At 44.9% G+C, this 22,631-nt stretch overlaps 2 protein-coding genes across 3 annotated transcripts in view; one reads left to right on the top strand and one right to left on the bottom strand.

Annotated features, from left to right (window-relative positions):
- Positions 1-19,340, top strand: part of Lrtm1 (leucine rich repeats and transmembrane domains 1) — a 41,769-nt gene extending 22,429 nt beyond the window's left edge. The window contains exons 2-3 of the mRNA XM_060391677.1: positions 13,196-13,826; positions 18,899-19,340. Of these exons, the coding sequence (XP_060247660.1) occupies positions 13,196-13,826; positions 18,899-19,329 (1,062 nt within the window). The 3' untranslated portion in view covers positions 19,330-19,340. The remainder of the gene's footprint in view (positions 1-13,195; positions 13,827-18,898) is intronic.
- Positions 1-22,631, bottom strand: part of Cacna2d3 (calcium voltage-gated channel auxiliary subunit alpha2delta 3) — an 804,670-nt gene that overhangs the window by 101,658 nt on the left and 680,381 nt on the right. The gene's annotated exons all lie outside the window — the stretch shown is intronic.

Here is a 22,631-nt window from a genome sequence, read left to right on the forward strand (position 1 = left end):
ACTTCATTCCTCAGGCTGATGGCACTGGTGTTCTGGGTGACATTCAGTTAGATGGTACCCAGGAGACTCACAGCAGTCCTGACAGCCATAGCTTCCCACAGCAATAACAGGTATGGTCCACCTGTCCAATAAAAGCACAGACTGGTGGGGTTGTACCAAGGCTTTTCTGGAATTAGGTTTCAGAGGCAATCCTTTGGTTTTCTGTGCAAATGAACAAACCCCAGCTTCATTTTGTTGGCAACATGCTCACAAACTGTGTTTCTCACTTGAAGGCCATTTTTAAAGGAAATAATTGGCTTATTTCCATTGCTACAAAAAAAAATAATAATAATGTTACTATGTTCACAAGAGTAAGTACATAAAGTTGACATCAGGCCTCGGAGGTCAGGGTGGGGCCAGGTAACTTTGGTCAACTAATGCTAGGCTTTAGCAATGTCGAACTTGGCATTTAATAAAAAGTCTTTAATAGACTTTAGAGACATTAAGGTCAGTCTGCATTGCAAATGTAAAGATGGAATTCAATGATAGTGTGGGACTTAGCAGGGTACCAGGGGCTGAGTGATGTTGCCTGCCTGTGCCTGGATCATGTCTGAAACCCTGAGGCTACTGAGGGAGGCCTGGAGGAGCCTGCAAATCAGTGATTGCTGACATTAATACTTGCGTGCCTCCTACTCTGCTGGGTTTTGTGTCTATGCTAACATCTGCAGTGCTCACAGGAGGGCAAGCTCTGTTCCAGCAGAGAAGCGGAAGGGCCTAGAAGAGCCTGTTCTGCCACACTGGATGCTGGGACATCTGCACTACGCAGGGAAGAGCCTCTGTGACAAGCCGAATGGAAAGCTTGAGATGAGAAACATGTGTACCGATGTCCTGCCATGCCCGCAAAGACATCACCTTCCCTCCGTCCTCCACAGTTTATCCAGAGGACAGCAAGATGCTCCTTGCTAGCTGCAGAGCCACTCAAGGTTATCAATAGTGAAGTGTCAGCCTCGCCCAAGTGCCCTGCAGGGCTCCTATGCTGACACAAACACCAGACAGCAACATTCATGCGGTGTATGCATGAGAGAGAGAGAGAAAGAGAGAGAGAGAAACTTTTCTAAGTAAATAATCTGGCAGAAGATGAGGCCTAGGATCACAAGCAATGCCATTGCCTTTTCAGCGTCCATGTGCCCCAGCCTTTCTTCAACCTTGTCATGAACACAGTGTTCCCCTTCCAACCCAAACCTCTTGGGGTGGGGTACTGAGCTTTCTCTCTGACCTCTCAGCCTTACACACACCATGTCTGAATCTGCAGAGACTCTTGTCCCCAACCCAATTAATCAGATGAATAGATTCATCTGATTAGAATCTATAGGAATGCCCACCGAGCCTCCCATATCACATCCCCTGATTACATCCACCCTGGCAGTAAGTGTCGTGTATCTCTTCTTCTTTTTCTTAGGATTATTCCCCAGTACTTCTTCCATCCAAGTACTATCCAGGTCTAGCTGTGCTTAGCTTTTGAGGTCGGATGAGGTCGGATACATCCAGGGTGATGTGGCTATAGACTCCACTTCTCATGCATCAGTGTGATGCAGGGGTCCATCTGGACTTTGCTCCATTGGTTTTGCTGTTGTACATTTTGAAGACTATGTTTCCAAACACAAAGCCTATCAAAGAACCTAAGAAAGAAATCTAACAAAGAAATCATATACAACAGAAGACCAGGATAAGAATTCCTTTCCCTTTCATATAAGGATGTTTATACTTTTCCAAGAAACTTAAAGCATCACTCAGTAGAAAAATCTCAGTTTCTAAGTCATCACCTACATGGCTTTCTCAGGTTGGCTCAGCAGATCTTGCCTATTTAGCTCTTCTCTCTCTCTCCCATCCTTCCTCCCTCCCTCTCTCCCTCTCCCTCTCCGTCTCCCTCTCCCTCTCTCTTTCCCTCTCAAGTTGTATCTCAAATGCCTTCATGGTAGAAGCAACTGGAGGCCAGGGATAGAAACTGATAAACATACACTGTCTGTTGGGGGAGCTCACACTCAGTTGATTTTCTCCTTGGCCTCATTAGAATCACAAATGAAATGTTGACAACACATGAAGGAACCTGCTTGCTGAACACAAATGTTTCCACTCCTATCAACCTCCAGACTCTGATAGTCACGCTGCATGATGAAAGCTAAACAGCCCAGGGAGATGACTACATGCTCTTTCTAATTAGGCAGGGATTGGGTGAAAGGGCCGCCTAAGGACTGTGACTGGGCAGGACCGAGAATGGCTGGGGTGGGCGTCTGTAGGAAAGCCTCAGGCACACAGTAGGTTGCCCAGTACGGGATTCCTGAATTAGATGAAAGGACACAGGTCGCTGCAAGTGCATCAGAATGGGAAGCTGTGCTGTATGAACCCAGGCAGAGGCAGAATTTTCATTTTGTTACAAACGTCCCACTAGAAGGTTGTACAGAAATGCCACCACCAACAGCTTGCCTTGGAAGAGCTACTCTGGTGACCAGAAGAACTGTCTAGAACACGAACAGGCAGAGACTGCATTGCATTCTTGGCAGACATTCCTATATGCTGGCATTATAATCCCCAAAGACAGCAAACTCCACTCACGGGCAAACGGTCCTGCGACCTGGACTTGCCTTAGCATATTCCTGAAGTAGGTGGAGCCCACGTGCCTACGTGGTAACCATCACGCAGGCACAATAGAGCAACACTAGATGATTTATATCGCTCCATGAAAACATGTTTTTCTAAGATTTCAACAGCATTTTAAAAGTTCCCCTTAATCCTCCTCACACATCTATAGCTGGGTTTAGATGCTGAGAATGGAGACCAAGGAGGTCAGATAACTTATTCCAGCCCGTGCCAACAGTAACCATTAGAAACAAGACCTGAAATCCTGTGGTTTCACTCTAAAGTTTATAGTTTTGATTGGTTGTTGTTTGAGGTTTTATATTTTTGACCTGAATTTTTATTTAGCTTCAATTAGTTTGTTTTTATTTATATATATTTATGTGCATCTGCGCATGCTTGTGTATACCAGGTTCATGCAGGTACCGCAAAGGTCAGAAGAGGGCCTCAGATCCCCTGGAGATGGAGTTACAAGCAGTTGTAAGCTGCCTGATGTGGGTGCTGAGCTGGGTCATGTGAAAGAACAGTAAGTGCCTTTAACTGCTGAACCATCTTTCCAGGTCTGGCTTTGTTCTTATTTTGAAACAAACTGTCAGTGCATGTGGCACCGAGCTCTTAAGGCTCCTGCCTCAGCCTCCCAAGTGCTAAGATAATATTTGTTTGCTGCCAGGCCTGGCTAGAGACACTGTAATGAAGTTAAGCATCAGGCAGATGAGCTGAGATAACAAGGACTCCTCAAGGGCAAGCTGTGTAGTTAGTGAAGGTAAAGCTTTCTCTTTTCTTAAAATTCCCTGAAATTTTCAACGATGTGTTTGGTAGGGCTAAGGGGAATAAATTTCAAGAGGAAAAACACAAGACATGGTTCACTATTGCATAGCAATGTGTACACACTGAGCAATAGTTAAAAATATATGAAACATATTATCTATCACAGAAACCCAACTATCATCATAATAAAAGTACAAAAGCCAATAAAAAAATCTATCAAGAAAAACTACATGCAGCCTTCATTTTTATGTGTAACATGAGTAAGCAATCAAACACAAACATGAATTTGATTCCAATTTATATTTTTGGGGTAGGGACAAAAGTAGCCAATCAAAAGATCTAAGTAAGACAATGAGTCAGTGTGAGGCCTTGGCCAGGCTTTTCTAAGCTGCCATGTGTCTTGATCTTTTTGTTTCTTTCATTAGTGCTATGTCCACCAGCATCTGCCTGTGTTTACTAGTGAGCCACATGAGCTCACTAATTACCTTTAATCATACTTATCTGAATCCCGCCTTTACCTTCACAGACATCTTGCATACAGAAGAAGTGCTGGAAGGCCATAGCTGGCGAGACTCTAGGCTGGGAGTCTGTGTTTTCTCCAGCCCTGACAGTACACAGAGAACATGCCCCAAACAATGCTTCCTGCTCACCCTCTTCAGCCACCGAAATTCCCAGTGCTTACTCCAGAGAGTTACTTCCTTCCCTGGGGAACCGGACTGCAGCAAAGAAGCCCTCTGTTATTCACATTCACACACACACACACACACACACACACACACTACCACCACCACCAACAACAAAAAAGCCCCACCGGCAGCAGATTCAAGGCGTATAAGCAACTGATAGGGATTGAAAGACAGCATCTCTCCAATTTGTCAGGAGCCAGCATGCTGTGTTCTTCCACACAGCACCCCACGTGGTCCTGAGAAAAATGGGTGATGAAGAGCACTCACAAATACGGTAGCAAACATTAGAGTCCTCACGAGTTTCACGAAGGACTGGACAGATGTTTCACAGCCACTGTCAACCTCACTTGAATTCATGCTCCCTAATCCTCTCTGGCCTCAGGTAATGTGAGACCTACTAAAGGGAGTTTCAGGTAATGACTGACTCTTCAGGCCTCTTAACTCTGAATTTCACCTTATCCTAAGAGCAAGACAAAACATGGGGCTGAACACAAACCCCTATCTTTTCCCCAGAGAAACTGTGGTGGCCTCAATTCTACACTGAACAGCCCAGAAAGGAACCTGGGTGTTTATCTCCTGATTATTAAATCTGTAACTTACTGTCAAAAGAATGGGGGTGGGGGTGGGTGGGAGAAAAGCACAAGGCAGGACTAACTCTGAATTTGAAGCCAGCCTGGAATGAGTGAGTTCCTGTCTCAAAATACAACAAACATCACAAAGTTCTTTGTATATCTATGTTCTCATAATCCGTACGTTAGCCATAAGCAGGCTAGAGGAAAAGACTAAACCTCTCTGTGTCTGGTTTTCTGTTTTGTCTTCTATTTTTTTTAAAAAAGTGATATTAATAGTAAAACCATAGTATTAGTTGCTTTTCTCATCCTTGGGCTCAAATCCTGACAGTAAACAACTTAGGGGAGGAAGATATTGCTTCAGCTTACTCTTCAAGAGGAGGCATTTCATCTTGGTTGAGAGAGTATGGTAGCAGGAATCAGAGGCCATAGATCACAATGCATTCATAGTCATGAAGCCAAGAGCAGGTGAGAAGTAGGCCTGAGCTAAGAGACCCCAGCCTACCCTGCAACTTACTTTCTTTAGATAGTCCATCTTCTAACAGCTCTGTAGCCTTCAGAGCTGCCTCACTGGCTCCAAACACGTGAGCCTATAAGGACATTTCACCCTGGAACCACAACAACCATCATGCATTCATTCAACATTTAAACAGTGAGCCCACTGGGAATGGTGGGAACATTACAGGTGGAAGGAAAATGGCATGTGAAGCACAGAGACTCAAAAGCTGCCATCTTCTAGTGAGATACTGCAAATACAGTGTTCAATAGAGGCTGCGACCCTTCTCTTCTTCCATAGAACATTCCCTCTTCTTCCATAGAACATGTTTCTCCCTGCTAAATATGGTTTGTGTGACTCCTTTCTGTGTTAACTACCCTCATCAAGCTTAGAACAGGCCACATTTCCCATCAGCTAACCAATGGAAGATACTCTGAGGGAAAGAGTCTGGCTCTTATGGAAGAAGCCTGGATTTCTAATGAGTCTGCATGGAGCCTGTTACCCTGCCAGTGTGAATTAGAGTATGACAGAGCAATACACAGAATGCTGTGGCTTTAAGCCACTGGGATCTGGGGATTATTCTCTTTAATAACCAAAATGAGTTTAAGTAAGACTAGTCTGTAGCAATATTTGACCTGCTGTGTGGATAAAATTAATGATCAGTAGAACTGACATTAAACAGTATTTCCATCCTGCTTTTCTGCTGGGTGTCACATAGAATGAGTCCAAACAAAGACAGAGGCAGACCCAGAGACAGAGAGAAAGCCAGCTGTAGCTCTGGTACCAGAGATAGGGAGAGATACGGCGGGAGAAGGAAGAGAGAGAGAGAGAGAGAGAGAGAGAGAGAGAGAGAGAGAGAGAGAGAGAATATGGAGGGAGGGAAGAAGGGATAAAACAAGGGAGGAAGTCAATGACATTGAACTCTTTTACCAACTGGTATGAATTTTATATCTAGTATATCTGATCACCAGAATTCCTAGGTGAAAGGTTTCACTCTTTTCCTCATGCCTTCAAATGCCAAACTGCCTCCAGAGCTAAATGCAATTGCAGCCTATTTGGAGTTGAGGGCCTCCTCCCTACTCCACTTGCCCCTGGCATCAGATCACTGCGGCACACTCTCTGGAAGGGTGACAAGGATTTAGGACCATTTGGCTATAGTTTTACCGAAGCAGACACTAAAACCGGTATACTCAGGTGTATCCTGAAGCCTCATAGCAGGCAGAGACCCTCCTCCCCCCAGCCCAGGAGGACATGTCACCTCTGGGACGTGAAAGGAGGTGAGCTTGAGGTCAGACACGGGAGCCTGTAGGCATTTTCCATATACACACAGTGCTGAGCAGCCAGGACAGGTCATCTCAATTTTCCAGTAAGTAAAATGTACCTTTACTCATTACTTACACAAAGGCAGCCCTCTTCCTTCATAGCTTTTAAGTTATAGGCTCAACATTTTTTGTTGTGGTGAGTTCAGTATTAGAGGAAGATAAATACAAAAAGTAAAATGTCCTTTTCTTTAAAATTATCACTCTCACACAATTATCTGCATTGCCAGTTGGGTGGCCTCTATCCTGCATGAACTCCATCTTCAGTAATACCTACACACGTGGGCAGGGATAATTTTAGACTTTTAATTTTTTTTGCTACATAAATAGGATTATACAATACATATTCTCATTACAAATTGCTTTCCTTCACTTAATAATTTATTATAAGTCTCCTTCCAGATGGATATAATTAGTTCTAACTTAGCCTTTTTAAATAGCTGTCTAATGCTGCCTGGAAGAAAGAGCTGGTGCATGCTGGATTTCCAAACATCATCAATTCTGAGAGTTAATAATGGTTGTTGATTTATTTTTGGAGGGAAGTGAAATGTTAACTACACTAATTTATGTAAGGAAACATGCGACTTTAAATGAGGAAAAGGACATGTCTTTGAAGGTAGGAAAGCCCAGTGTGACAAGAAGAGTGTTGTTCTGAGGTGGACACAAAGTAGGTTCCTGCTGTGGAAACTGAGGTCCCGTGAGGACTTGGTGCAAGAGCCTCTTGCCGTGCAGGCCTCCTCTTGAGGAAATGGACTGGCTCTGCACTGGCATCAGGCGTCTCTCCTGGCTTGCCCTTTGCATGCACAGTTGTCTTGACACCTCTTGGATCTATCTCAGGAAGGGGTGGGGAAGTCCCTGCAGGCATTAGCATGCAGGTCACGCAGCCTCACTTTGTTCTCTTGGCTGAGGTCAGATGGAATAAATCAATCAGCCTTCTCATCCAAAGTCCTTCAGTGTGTCCTGGAGCCTTCCAGGCCATGTGTGCTCTGGCCCAGCTTTGAGCTGCCTGTGAGAGTCTGCAAGAACAGAACCAAAGAGCTCCCTGGGGCAATAGCAGCTGCTCTCAGGAACCCATCCACTCTAGGGGTTCTCTGTGTTCCTGGGGCATTTATGTTTTAGATGGGAGCAGCCAACTCAGACTCTCAAAGATCTAAGAACATGCAATGGGAATAAAGATCCCACTTCAGATCCCTTGGTCTCCCAGAACCATGTTATATGCTCACCACACAGAACTTCATCACCCCTGAATTCTACAAATAGGACACTGGCCTCAGAGAGCTCATGATCACCCATTATGGGCATCAAGGCAGGGCAAATGTGGCCTTCATCTATTAGGTAAACAGCCTGACTGTAACAGTGCATGTTTTCAATTCCCTGATGTTCCCTATAAGGGTCCTGGTTTTCCAAGTTCCACTGCACTGTCAATATATCCTTTTCAGGGATCTAAGAGCCAGACCCAAGTCAGGTCCTGAATGACACAGTTAAATAGATCCACAACAACTCAAGAAAATACTCCAAGACCCAGTCTGTCCAAGACCAGCAAGGTTGGCAAGCTCGGTATCCTTCAAGCTTGATCACGCTTTCTGAGCAGAATGAGAAGGTTTTGACATAATCAGGCCCGAATGCTTACTCAGTCTTTTCATTTTATGCGTGAGGAGATAGAGTTATGGATATGTCTTTATAGGTGGGTGGTAAGAGTTGGGAGTGAGTGACAGGTGGCATGGAGTAGTGACAGCAGTGACACAAGGGTAGAATATAGCAGGTTTTGAGAACCATAGCTCCTGGGCTAAGGTAGCCCTTAGACAGTTTTTGTGAATCGACCTGTACTGTGGCAGAAGCATGCAGGAATGCCCATGGATGGTTTTCCTCTGCAGTGGGAAGCTGGATATTCTTTTGGAGACAGTATGGCCTTCAATGTCCAAAATATTCTATTGGCCTTATAAACATTGTTTTCTGATTCTTGGGGGAGACAGGTACACAGGCCGATATGTGACATCATAGTTCTTGGGGAGCTATGAAACTTACAAGTGTCCACTGTTTGATGAACATGTGTCATTAGGGAATGACTATTATTATACCGCATGCGCATGAAAACAAGGAAGAAAGGTAGAAAAGAAGGAGCAGGGAAGGAAGAAACCATTCACCTTTTCCTGAACTGCACATGGCGATTCACAAGCACACCTGTTCTGTCAATCTCCACCTGAATGGTCTTCATCACACCAGATGCAAAAAGTGCCAAGGAGGACAGCAGAGACAGGCTGGGGGAAAGATGAGTTTCCAGACATGGTAAGATATGCATGTTACGATTGTGAGGTGGGAAGCAGGCTGCCCACGGGAGAAAAGCAGCTCCCAAGAGGCTTTTTAAAAGAATAGCACACAATATCAGGTCTTGCCCACAGGGAATTCCACACCTCCCTCAGGTATGAGGAGCCAGGCTCCTCCCAGCCCCCTGGGTTCCTTCCAGTGAGAACAGCTCAGAAGTCCTGGGAGCATTCCCATGGGTCATTGTAGCCTTCAGGTAGCCTTCATAAAGACACTCTGGGCTATAGTTAATCTCAGACACAATCTTGTAAAGCACTGAGTACCATTAGTCCCATGTGAGGTGAGGCCTTGTAGGGGTATTATCCAGACTTATCCCAGAGTCCACACTCAAATATACTTTGTGGGTTCACTTTATGCAACCTCAATAGAAAACAACTTTGTCGCCTGACAGTCACAGAAAGCCTGTGGAACATTCCAGAGTAGTTAAAAAATAAAATTAAAAAAGCTCATTTCAGCCTCTGGATACCCAGGTCAGCGAATGGCAGGACATTCAAAGAGCTGGTTCCAATCCCCATTAGGCAAATTTACAGCACTGGTGAACAAGCAACTTTGTTATTGTCTAGCTCTTACAGAGCCAGCTTTATTGTTTTATATGTAAAGAGAATTGAGAAAAGGGTGCGTCGGGTAACTTAGAAAGATGAAGAAATATTTCATGCTGGCCAAAAGGTCATTTCAATGGGGTGTGTGTGTGGAGCAAGCAAGCAAGTAGCTGAGATATATTTGTGGCATTGGGAGGAGGGACTGTTCTGAGGAAAGCATGGCTGTGGATTTCAGGGCATGGAGACCTGTCGACACGGCTAATCTCCAAGAATGTGGGCTGAATGCACCCTCAACAGCCAAAGAAGTGCACTGTGGAAACTGTGTCAGCCTCCAGCAGGCCAATTTGTTCTCATATTACACACTCTGGTGGCTCTGCTGAGGGACCCCAAGTTAGGGATTCATATCATGCATCCCCCACCCAGTGAGGGTTGACACAGCACGGTTGATAAGTCAAGGGAATGCAGAAGCCACAGCCGGATTAAGAAGGCTGTTTTATTTTGGTGCCCTGGACTTCAAGCAGATTAAATAATCAAAAAGGCCGGGCCATCGGGGTCATGTTTGAATGCTACAGCTGTTCACCAAGGTCTGACCAACATTCTTTATGTGGCTTGCTGTCTGAATGGGAGAGGCAGAGAAGATCCCAGGGAGGCTAACACTTTGAGAGAAAAGACGACGGGCCACAATCAAAAGATCCTCTAATGGAAAAGGACCACAGCAGACGGAGACAAGGGGACAGGCTGCTTAAATAAGTGACCTCTTGAATGCATCAACTGTTGTCTGCGGCGGAGAAAAGCCCCCGCTGGATTCAGAAAGAGTGAATGGAAAGCTGGGCTCCCAGGCTGAGGGGGCCTGGGTGTGTTGATCTCTAAGCACACAGCGGGATACTTGTTGGATGAGGACTCCTACTTCAGAGACCAAGCCATGAAAGGTGAGCAGGAGTGAATTCCATTGCCCCTACCCCAGAAGTCCCCCAGTGAGAGAAAGAGGGATCTCTTCCAATAAGCGTCTGTGAGAAATCAATTTTCAACCTGCCTTTCTTAAAACAGTGGACAGATGCAGAAAACTAATTCTCAGTGGGAAGATGCATGGCTCACCATGCTGAGCATGGAGGGAGGAAAGGGGCTGGAGACGAATGTGGTGAGGACATACAGGGGGTTTGTCACGGCCATTTCATAGACAACATGGTGCCTTGACTTGGAGTTCATGTATTATTTCCTTTGGGGAAGTGGGAAGCAGAGAATGAGGAACAAACTGGCTCCCATTTCAGGAAGATGCGCCTTTTTATTAAGAGATAAGTGGACTTGGTGGGAAACATACCCCAGTGTTTAAGGATTGATTTCCCTGCAATGAATTACTACTTGTGGCCATGATGGCATCAGGCTAATTCTAATGGAAAGACACTCAAGACACTAAACAGTCAGTAGAGGGCTGCTCCATCAGCAGTGGTGTGGAGCCAGCGCCCTCTCCAGAGCTGTGGGGACCCGGGAAGTTATTTAGATTCTGAATAACCATAAAAAGAAGAACAAGGGCTGTAGTTTTCTGCTTGGAGGAGGAAGAGGGAACTGCAATGTTCTGTGTCTTTTGAACTAAATCAAAGCTCCTTATTTGTCCCCTATAGGCCTGGGCACCAGCAGCCAGGAGCAGGATCCAAAGAAGGGAGATCGGGGTCCAGAATATTTAACAGTCATGCTGTATTGCCCCTTAGGTGAGGCACAAACCAGAACAACAACAACAACAAAATAACTTTCCCTTGAAAGCCTTCACATTGACAACGATTTTCCGTTTTGAATAGCATTCCCTGGCCTTGACGATGCCTCTACATTTCAACCAAGTACCCCTGACGGCTGTTTGTCATACTTAGAAATTCAAATCCTAAGAGAGAAAAAGGGAGGGAAAGGGGGAACTTTGAAGAATGATCATGAAGTCTTTCAAGAAAATCACAATTCTCTGAGCCTTACCATGAGATCCACTCTGGGTTCTGGGAGCCCTCACCCATTCCTACATTCCTACATGGCTGCAGAGTGCCGGGCAGGGGATATTTTACAGCATTGTTTGTGGTAAAGTGAGAAGGGAACCCTGGCATCTCAAATGCTCCTAAGTGAAGGATGGGTGGATACTGAGTTTGACATGGTCACACATGGAACATGTCACATTAGTTAAAGAAATGAAGCTTTCTAAGTACCCATGTGGACACACAGTTTTAACTAAACAGAATAGATTTCAGAGTGTGATGAACTTGTAAGGATTTGAAAACGAAACAAATAGTATAGCATTGTGCAAATCCCTCCCCAATTCCTTCTCTTCCCCCCCCGTCTCATATTTGTCAGAGGAGTATGGCAGATAAGAATTCTTGGATTCAGCCTGGGTTCAAATCATGTTCTCTTGTTTACTGTTTCTGTGATCCTGGGGAATGATTTGGCCTCTCTATGCCTCTCTTTTTGTTGTTTCCTTTAAAATGTTGAAGACAAACAACCATGTTGACAAGGTCATTAGGGTGGATTCATATCTATAAAGCAATAGGAGTAATCCCTGACCAGCAATGCATGCCATCTGGTCATTTGTCATCGTCCTCATTATCCACTGTATTTTACAAAGCTCAGTGTAACACCTTTCTATTTCGGAGGTCTCTAGCAATTACAGAAATAAAACTCAGAAGGAATACCTAATAGTTTCATTCCAACCCATGCCAAAGACAAGCTCTCAATACTTCCAACTCTGGGAATGTTGGGTCTTGAAGTAAGTGAAGGAAATTTGAGTGCATGATGGTACCTTTACCATGTGTGGAGTTGTCTCCATGGTAAAGAACTTGATGAACAAGCATAAAACTCCAGCTTTAGTCTTCAGATTCAGGGGGAAAAATCCTTAGGTATCTCCAAAGATCTCAAAAGCAATTTCAGGTAATACGCTATACGCCCATTTCAACTCAGGCTGGAACAGTGGGGAACATTTCAGCTCTGGTGTCATTTATTCAATTGCATTAAGAAGGCAGGAGCTGTGCTCAGCTGGCAGTGCTTGCCTTGCCTCGCACGCCCCAAGCTCTGTGTGTGATCCCCAGCACCACAAAATCTTAGCACGGCAGCACACACCTGTGATCCCAGTGCAGTAACTATTTTTTGAACATGTCTGAGGACATATAAACCAGGTGAGTCTGTGAAAGGGCTTCTGTGAAGAGAGCAGAGCTGATCAGAAGAAGGTTGCCAGCCCCAGCAATGAGATGATAGAAGTCTGACAACCGATGAGTGGCTGGCACAAGTTTCAGAAATAAGGATGCTTATTATATTATTTCTAGTGCTTTTTGGCAATTTAAAAAACTATCATATAAAAAAGAAACAAGACAATCATCACAGATGGGGTTATACCTGCAAAGACAGAGAGTCATTTGTAAGGCATTCCCTAGTCAATGTGGTCACCTGAAGCCACATCTGATAAGATGTGTAAATGAATTAAGATCAAGTCAAAATTAAGTCAGTTCTTTAGTTGCTGCAGTAACATTTTGGGAATTCAGTAACTACAGGTGGCTAATGACGTCTATGTTGGTTAGGGGGCAGATATAGAACATTTCTACCATCATACAAAACTCAGCTGGCCCTCCTTCGGAACATTCCTTTCAGAAATACGAATGTAAGCTCCTCTTTTACCTTTCTACCTGTCACAGCCCACATATTACACGGTCTGATGATCATGTCACAGAAGTCCCCTCTCCAAGGCTGCTGAAAATGGCTAGCTCAGAGCTTGCTTCCGTGACTGGCCTGGGTGTACTCATGCCAGTCTGAGCGAGGAATCCTGCTAACGTGAGGAGCAGGAGTCCCTGTCTAGGTGGGTGGAAGGCAGGACCATAGCTGCCTATGAATTTCCTGGCTGAAGGTGACCTTTTTCGTACAGTGGCCTCCATCCCACCCTCTTCTCTTCATTTTAGGTGTTCTGCTGTTGTTTTCCAGTGTGAGTATTCTGTTCCCGGGTGTGGGCAGCTGCCCCAAGAAATGCTCGTGTCACCTACCTTCAAATTCTGTGGACTGTAGTGGTCGGGGGTTGTCGGAGATCCCTCCTGATCTACCACCATGGACACTGACTCTGCTTCTACAAGATAACCAGATCCACTGGCTTCCTGCTCTTGCATTTAGGTCTGTGTCTCTGCTCACCACATTAAATTTATCTAACAACACTCTTTCAAATTTGGCTTCAGAAGCTTTCTATGGACTTCAGCATTTGCAGATTTTAAACCTAACCCAAAATTCCCTGCTTTCCCTTGAAAGCAGCTTTGCCCATTCCCTGCCTGGACTCAGGGAGCTGGATCTGTCATCCAACCACCTCAGTCTCCTCCCCACATCCCTGGGAAAGCCTTGGGAGAACCTGACCATGTTTGCCGTGCAGCAGAACCATCTTCTGCATCTGGACCGTGCACTTCTAGAGGCCATGCCCAAAGTGAAGCTGGTCCTCCTTAAGGACAACCCCTGGAAATGTGACTGCCGCTTGCTGGGTCTGAAACACTGGCTGGAGAGATTTACCTTTGAAGGTCAGTAGTGTGTCTTTGGAATGCCTTTCTGTGTGTTACCAGCCTGAGGTGAAGCTCTTTCACCTTTGGCATCTCATGTTGGTGGAGGAGGGTACAAGGGGAAGCTGTAGGCTTTTGCATATCTTCACATGGATGTCATGTCAACCTCAGGATGTGGAAGAGGAGTGGGTGTCTGTTGGAGTTGGGAGGAAGTTTTCGTTTGGGTGTTTATGTTCATTATAGTGTAAAGGCAGATGACGTGGACTTTGAGCTGGGACTCATGCTCCAAAGCATCCTCAGTTTTAATGTCCAAGTGTGGTCTGGTTGGGATGTGGCTCTCACTCCTTAGTTCAGCTTCCCTCTCTTTCCAATTCTACCCAGTGATGGTTATAAATCTTATTAAATAATGAAATTGGGTCCAGAAGGCCCCCTCTCTAAAGTTACTATTTCTGTAACCAGAAATGCAAATCTAAGTGAAAGAGCCCAGAACATTACAGAGAATAAGCTTTGGAACTCATTAATGGGTTAATAAACTATAGATTAAGGGCCAGATTCTGTCTGTTTGCTTTTTCTTCTTCTGTTTATGAATAAAGCTTTATTTAAACACAGCCATGCCATTTCATCATGCACTGTGTGGCTATTTCACATTAAAGGACAAGGTGGAGCAGTTGTGACAAGGACCATAGAGTACACCTTACTGCTTTTGCTCTCTAAACCTTGAGAAAAAGACTTGACAATTTCTGTTGTCAATGGGAAAGAGAAGCCCAGAGAAGTTCAATGACTGGCCTAAGCTAGCAACTATCATTCATTTGTTCCTCTGTCTGAATGCCTTTGATGTATCAGGCACTCCTCTAGACCCACGGGGAAAGGCAGTGAATAAGAAACACTTATCATTGTGGCAGTTACGCTGGGAGGGTTAAACGTAGACAGTATATAAGATAGTAAATAAAGGTTGGGGTCCAGACAGCAGTGCTAAGACAGTGAGGCGGGCAAATAGGAAACCGAGGGGAATGTGCCCAAGCTTAGACAGGATGGGAAAGAGAAGCCTCCCAAGAAACTGACATGTGGAAGAACCAGAACCACAAAAAGAAGGAACAGAAGGGAACAGAGGAGTTAGGGCTCAGCAGGCCCTGAGGGTCTGGTGAAGGAGGAGCCTGGATTAGTGAAAGACAGAGGAGGGAGGGAGTCAGCGGGGGGAGATAGCGCACAGCACATCTTGGGTGCCTGCCCGGCCCCTAAACATGTGCAAAGCAGGTGCCCTGTCTGGATTTTATTCTAAGGGAGGTGGGAAGTTCTGAGGAATTCTCATCTAGAGAACAGTATGATCTGACCACTGTGTAAAATGCCAGTCTGCTGAGTCTGGGAAGGCAGAGCAAAGGCTGCTGAAGGAGAGACAGAGGAAGGAAGGGAGAAGCGAGGTCAGAGGAGCAGAGAAGAGATGAAGTGGCCATTTCTAACAAGTGATTGGCATTTGGAACAGTGAAGTGGCAGGCATGGCTGAGGGATTGAAGAGGGTGATGGACTGGGAGAAGAAGAGAGCAATTATGGGAGATTCTTTTGTAATTTATTCTGCTTGGCAACTGCATAAACGGTGATGATTTTAGCAGATAAGGGATGGGCTAGTGGAAGAGTCTGGAGGGATGCTCAGTGGAAGATTCAGAAGGGGGACATGTTTGAACACTTGCCACATTTCAGGGTTGGGGTATTGTTGGTGATTGTATGCTTGAGCTGATTGCTGAGGAAGACCCGAGAACCTCAGACAAATGAGTTAGGGAAAAGACAGCATCTGGAGGCATGGTCTACATACAATAGGAGCTCAAACTTGCCACATCAAGTGTGGAAGGTCCTCAGTAGTCTAAAAGCAATCACTGCATTGCCAACTAACCAACATGACGTTAGCCCACAAAGGCAACTGTATAACTTAGTAACATCCTTCTGATAGGTCAGAACAAAAATAAACAGGTCTGGAGGTGAGGTGGCTAGAGCCAGTGCTTTCTGGATCAAATCACCAGCATAAAACAGACCATCCCAGAAAGAGAGTTTCTGTCAAAGAAGAACATTTTCCAACATAAAAACAAGATGTAGTTTCCAGGACATCTGAAGTAATGCAGGCAAGGATGGTGTTTTCATATTCAGCCACCAACTGGGGCCAATGAATGGCTCTGTCTAGCACTTAGGGCTACCAAGTGGAAGCCGACAGTACCTGGGCTCATTTTGGTCTCTTGATCCAGCAGTGAGGTTTATCTTCCTTTATGGCAATGCTTGTCAAGCACATAGAGTGGCCTTTTCCAGAGGAAGGTCGCATCAGTTCAGGGTATCATGATCTGGTACCCCAGCATAAAGAGAGGAAAAATACTAACTAGATGCAAAACATGAGAGAAAGCCTGCTTATGCGTTATGCTGCTAAGGGAACAGATGCTCCCCTGAACCTTTCTTCATAAAGAAGGGCAAACACTGAGGGTATTAGTCAAAGTTGGGTGATTAAAATGGTAAACCACCCAACTTCAGTCATCTATGCTGAAGTTTATTGCTTACTCTTACCAGAGTCCAGGGGAATTGGGAGTGAGGTCTGCATTCAGTGCAACCCTTTGGGACATAAGCCTCCTCTGGACTGTGATGCTATTAACTTCATCACATTATGTCTAAGGTCACCAACCAACGCAGCACACAGAGGAACATCTTGGGGATTTTGCATCCTGGAAGCAACTTTCTTGTTTCCACTGGGTAAATAAGTGGAATAGCTTCAAAATGAAACCCAAAAGAAACTGGGAATTGTATCCAGTGGGCCGAAGGGCAAAATGATTTCCTTTGGTCAATGTAGAATAGTCTCCCCTTGACCCAACTGTGCACCCAGGATGAAAAAGGATCATCCTTTACTCACATGTGAATCCATCCTTTCACACTCATGGATAAGTGTGAAATAGATAGTCTGAGCAAGGACTCCATCTGAGTCCTCAGAACACCCATTATAATTGCTCTCCCACCTTCCAAGAATGCAAGAAGCAGCTCAGAGTAGGTAAGGAACTTTTCACAACTTCATAGCTAAGTTATATAAAGATCTGAGATTTGAACCCACAGAGGTGAAATGCTATGGGAGTTGGGGACAGTGGAGATTGGGAGATAGAGTTTCCTGCTCTGCCAACTTTTCAAAATAAAAAAGGGAGAAGGACCCTCAGGCTGCAACCAGCAGACTTACCTCTGGGGTCATGGTCCTTGAGATGGGTGGATGTGGGAAGAAGATCCTGGCTGAGGACGCAACACACAGGAGGCTACTGAGAGTGCCAGACACAGGCTCTGACTTCCTGCCATGTCCAGACATTCATGTTAGGCCTGTCCTTTGCTATGAGTCTCAAAGCTATGAACTTTAGCACAAGACTAAAGTAGAAAGTGGACCTAGAGCAAGAATGAACCTGGAGTGCATACATAACATGCTGTAGCCCAGGGGAACAGTGGCCAGTGAGGCGGTCTGGCAGAGCAGTCTGGGTTCTTGTGGAAGCGTACCTGTGTTTTGGTTGGATTAACTGCCTTTGTTGGCCCTGTTTTTCTATCTCTTTGGCCTTCTGCCTTGACATTCAGGCCCTAGGAAGAGCAACCATAGGTGCGAGGGGAGGTAAGATCCCACAGAGACAGAGCCCCTCATCTCAGCCCAGCTGGGTGAGGTCCGGGGCTCAGCTGGAACAGCCACCTGGCCCTTCTAGCTTCATGAACACCAGTGGCTCAGGAAACTCCTCTTTGATCCTTCTGCTTTAAAGCCAGAATTCATGCCTCAAGGGCTTGTTGAAGAAGTCAGGAGGGGCCCAAGAGAGTCCAGCTGCGTGTCATTCAGTTTTAAGCAATAGCAGCAAAAAGAGTATATGTTGAATTTTGTCATAGTCACCAACCCTGGCGTTTCTGGGGCATGTGACAGTTCTTTTATGGTGAAGTGGCCCTGTCTATTTTTAGGGCACTTATGACTTGTCTTATGATTATTAGATAGGAAAGATGGGCAAACATCTCCCAAGCACTAAATTATCATATAGTGGCATGTGACAATTAACACTGAAAGGACAACCACCATATGTGCTTTCCTGGTATTAATTTAAATTTTTTCCCATGATGTACACTAAATATCTGCAATCTGAATTTGCTAAGGGAGCATGCCACCCTCCCATGATGAGGTTTTTAGGGCATTCTAAGAGAAACAAGCCATAGGTCCTATGGGTCCTGCCAGTCAAGTAGACTTTTCTGCCGCTACCCTGGTCCCAGGACAAACCAGAGAGAAAGAAGTGAAGAGAAGGGAGTGTACTGGAAACCTGGGTTTAGGTGTTGATGCCTATATAGTCATGCTCTGTATGGATTAAAAAAAATTCCCTACGAGAGCTGGGGAGGGGTGAGGACTGTGAACTGCTAAGGAAGACATAACTGGGATGTTCTGATGGCGGCAGAAAACTTGATGAAGTTGATTCCCACAGAATCAAATACTGTCCCAGTGGTTATACAGGCTAGGGTGAGGCGGCAGCATCTGGCAATTCCAGGGGAGGATATGCAACTACCATAGACACCCCAGGGAGTGAGTTACCTCACAGAGACCCAAACCCACATTTAGTAACTCCTTGAAGCATTTGGTACTCAAAGTAGTAAATGTCAGGAGGCCCAAGAACATGATTTACTTAAATACCAAGAATGACATATGGTATTGCCAAATGCTCGTATACATAAACCCCAGAAAATGCCACTCTGCCTCTCTATTTGACCTCAACTAAAGAGTGTTGGTAGAGACATAGGGTCTTTGAAATTAACATACAAATCACAACAATGGACATTTGTTTTGCTTTCTTTGAGTTCCAGGGAGAATCTGGCAGGGAAGTTTTCTTGTGGGGTGGGAAGGGGGAGGGAAGAATGCTGGAGACCACAATGCCCTTGGCTGTTGGAGCCTGCATTCCCTGTCAGCATGTGCCCAGCAGTGGTCCTGTAGCTTCTAAATAAAATTAAGGTAACTTGGTTTCTAATAAGCTGTTAGCCATAAGTAATTGTCTATTTAGTCTGTGGCAGGCTGACTTCAGAACGCTATTATAGCAAAGCTCTATCTTCGTTCTTCGTTTTGTTTCTTTAAGGGGGAGTAACAGATGGTGCCACCTGCAGGCTGCCGGAACCCTGGAAGGGTAAGGATCTCCTCTCCATTCCCCATGAGCTATACCAGCCCTGTCCTCTGCCTACTCCAGATCTGGTACCCTCACTAGTTCAGCAGCCTGGTTCTGCTCCTCAAGAGGCCCAGAAGACCCCTGAGAGTAACTCAGAACATCAAGATCCCTTTGAGTGTGAGACCAAACCCAAACCAAAGCCAACCAACCTGCGCCATGCTGTGGCCACTGTGGTCATTACTGGTGTAGTATGTGGGATTGTATGTCTCATGATGTTGGCGGCTGCTATCTATGGATGTACCTATGCAGCTATCACTGCCCAGTACCAGGGAAGACCCTTGGCACCAACCAGTGAGACTGAGAAGATGGGAAGCAAGAAGGCAATGGACAGTTCACCAGCCTGAGGGTCTTCATGTCTAAGTCCTCCTAGACCACTGAGGGCCAGAAGAAATGTCTGAGTGGGCCTGATGTGTTCACTGCTCCTGTAACATGTTTTGCCTTCCAAAACAACAAAGAAAAAAATATGTATCAAAAAATAAGTACCCAATGGGAAGAAATTGATGTTGTGGCTTTTCAATACCATATATAAAATAGATATCCTCATATCTTGCAACTGAGAAATTATGACGATGAGTCTATGTCAGGGAACACAAAGGAGGGAGAGGCTGTGACTTTTAAGTCCCTTTCTCTGGATTAAGCTGCTTCTGCAGAACAACAAGAATTCTGACCTGTGTGCCCACAGGCATTCTGAGGAGCTTTGAGCCCATCAGTTGGAGCGCCTGGGAACAGGCTGGTGCTCTTCTCAGAGTGGTACTGGAGGCCTCTGTAATTCAAGTTCATGCTAGATTGGTGGGACTTTTAGATGCTGTGTATGTTACATATTTAGTGGAAATGTCTGTTGGTTGGGGATTTCATAGCTCGCCGCAAGAGTCAGATTATATTTAATTTTCTAAATCAGAAAGCCATCTGAAGCTTTCTAAGCTGCAGGAGAAGACAGAGGTTCCATGCCTGGATAATGGGACTCAGGCCTGGAGCCTGGACATGGTTTTGATGTGAAGGAACACAGAGAGAACAGTGAACTAGAATACAGGGAAGATATCACCAAAAGGCCATCTCCACCAGCCAACTGGAACTTTACCGTGGACCTCTCACAGCAGGGATGAATTTAAGTCAGGCTGAATGGTGGTTGTGTCTCTGCCTGTGCATGCACAGTGCACAGAGGGCATGGATTTGTACAGCTACACCCACACATAAACACCCTCGGAGCAATCAGCTTACCCACTAATGAGATGCAGCCGTGTCGGGTGGGAGCCAGTAGCTGTTGATCACCACCCAGATTGTATGCTCGACACTCTGGGATAGGAAGTAAGGAGGAAGCTTGAGGGGGAGTCGGAGTTCCTGGGGGGACTGGAGGCCCCTGGGGGCAGACATGCTGGCTGGTGCTGAAGCATGGCTTTACAAAGTTCAGGTATGGCCTGCTAAGTCCACAGACTTGATCCGGGAGAGTTGCACGCAAAGTGAATTTTTGTAAATTGAATCATCATTTTAATGCAGCAGGGGAGCTCACTATTTAAAGGAACCTTTCATGGAATCTTTTCTGTAATGGCAATAATTGGCTCCAGATTGATGCATTTTTTTTTCAAATTTGCATTTCTATGTTGGGTTTCTTAAAGTGGAATATACCTATACCTACTCTTTCTGTTTATACTACAGGCACTTTTTAAGATTATAACTATTTTGCAAAAGAGAAGAGCACAGAGGAGTTAAAGATACATGAAACGCAGAAAATGACAAATATGGAATAAGCTGTTCCTCTAGAGCCCATGACAGACATTGCTAATCAATCCCAGCACTCTTCCCAGCTGAGCCTCAAATACACCACAGATGGTTTCTTAAGACAGCACTATAGGCAACCAGAACTAATCAATTGGAGTTGGTTCAAAGGATAAAGCACATTTGCCATTCAGGGTACTGGCTCTGCTTCACCCCTCAAGGCCATGTAAAAATTGGTTTGGATCCCCAGTCACTAGTCTGCTCCTGACCTGGAATACAAATGGAACATGCACATGTTGGGATGGACAGATGTCTAGTGTGCTACAAGCGATGTAAACCTTGTACACAAGTAGGCTAAGGGTAGATTGTCTTTTTGGAGTATCAATTTAGCTAGATAATTTTCTAGGCAGAAATTTAAATGTGAATAGCTAACACTTTTCCAAATATCAAAATAAGACTGGGTACATGAAATTATAAGTTAAAAAGCAATATATATATATATATATATATATGATTGGAAAGTCATAGTGAAATCCCTTAGTGTATGCAATTAATACCTATTACTAATAGGAATGTGAAAAAGAATGGAATGAAAAGCCAGGCAAGGCCAAGGCTGCATGGGCTGTCAATTGCTATGGGGACACCGCTGCTCTATTATGTTAAGGTAGCTTAATTCAACTGTGTGGCTGAGTTTCTATTCTAAGGATGCAGCAACTAAACCTTTCAAGTTGAAAAGAGCATTTCTTTTCATTTTTCATGGTCCTGACTGTGATTTTTTTTTTTTTTTTTGGCCAAGAATGTAACACAAGAGGAAATTGAGAAGATTCCTTTATTCCTCCCCTCAATTTGACCAAATGTTTCCCAAGTGCACACCGTTAGCAGGCATGGCGCAACTGCTCCCCTGAGCGTTCCACATAGAACTCTGGCACTCGCCCCATGGATTCTTGAGCAGCTATCACATACCCCAAGAACTCTGAGGGCCACCAGCACATGGCTCCTCTACGAAGTGATTTAAGATTGCAAGTGTACTGTGCCCTGCCAACCGTCTGGTGATGCTGCAGGTCAGTCTTGTGCTCTCCCCTTAGAGATCACATAAGAGTGTCCAGTACACTGAACAAACCACGAATGTGGCTCAAACCCTCGCTTCTCAACACCCCAACCCTATTAGACGTCAATGTGCAGATGATAACCTATATAAAAGGCTTCTAGCTTAACAGGTCGTCTTTAAGCAAAGGGATTTAAATGATACATATGCACACTCAGATTTATATCATTTGTCTACAGTCACCACACACAGCAATTGGCAATGAAAATAATTACTTACTCTGAAATGTCAACAGCTTCTCAGAACAGAAAAATATAAATCAAGTTGTTTAGAAGAACAAATGTAGAGTTATCATTTGTTAATATGAGAAATAAAACGTTTTAATTGCAAAATGCACAGCAGATGAAAGACCTAGTTTTCAGGGTATTCTGCAAGAACCACAAATTATCTTTCACAAACAGCTCACGAGGGGCAATTCACAAACACCTCGCAGATTATTTTCAGCTGCTCATTACTGCCTCTATTCATAGATTCCCCGTAAGAATGTTCTTCCATCGTGCCAGGCCTGAGATGTTAAGGCCAAAAATCGCGTTTACTGTTGATTGTTTCAGAGAAAGTCATCTGAAATGTCACGCTTTCATTAAAGGTAGTGTAACACTGTGATGACAGGCAGATGGCTTTTGCTTGGGCAGGGATCTGAGGTCACAGCCGCTGCCGAGAAGTGAGCAGGCAAAGGGCATGAAAACTATGCAATGATGAGGCATTTTGTGAGGACTGAGATCTGCTGTCAAACCAGAAAAGCTTGCACAGGCAAGGCAGGTACCACCTCATACTCTTCGGAAAGAATCCTGGTGCTTAAGATAATAAAATGCCAGGGGGTAGGGAGTT

The sequence above is a fragment of the Meriones unguiculatus genome, chromosome 9, assembly GCF_030254825.1.
Source record: "Meriones unguiculatus strain TT.TT164.6M chromosome 9, Bangor_MerUng_6.1, whole genome shotgun sequence".
Lineage (NCBI taxonomy): Eukaryota > Metazoa > Chordata > Mammalia > Rodentia > Muridae > Meriones > Meriones unguiculatus.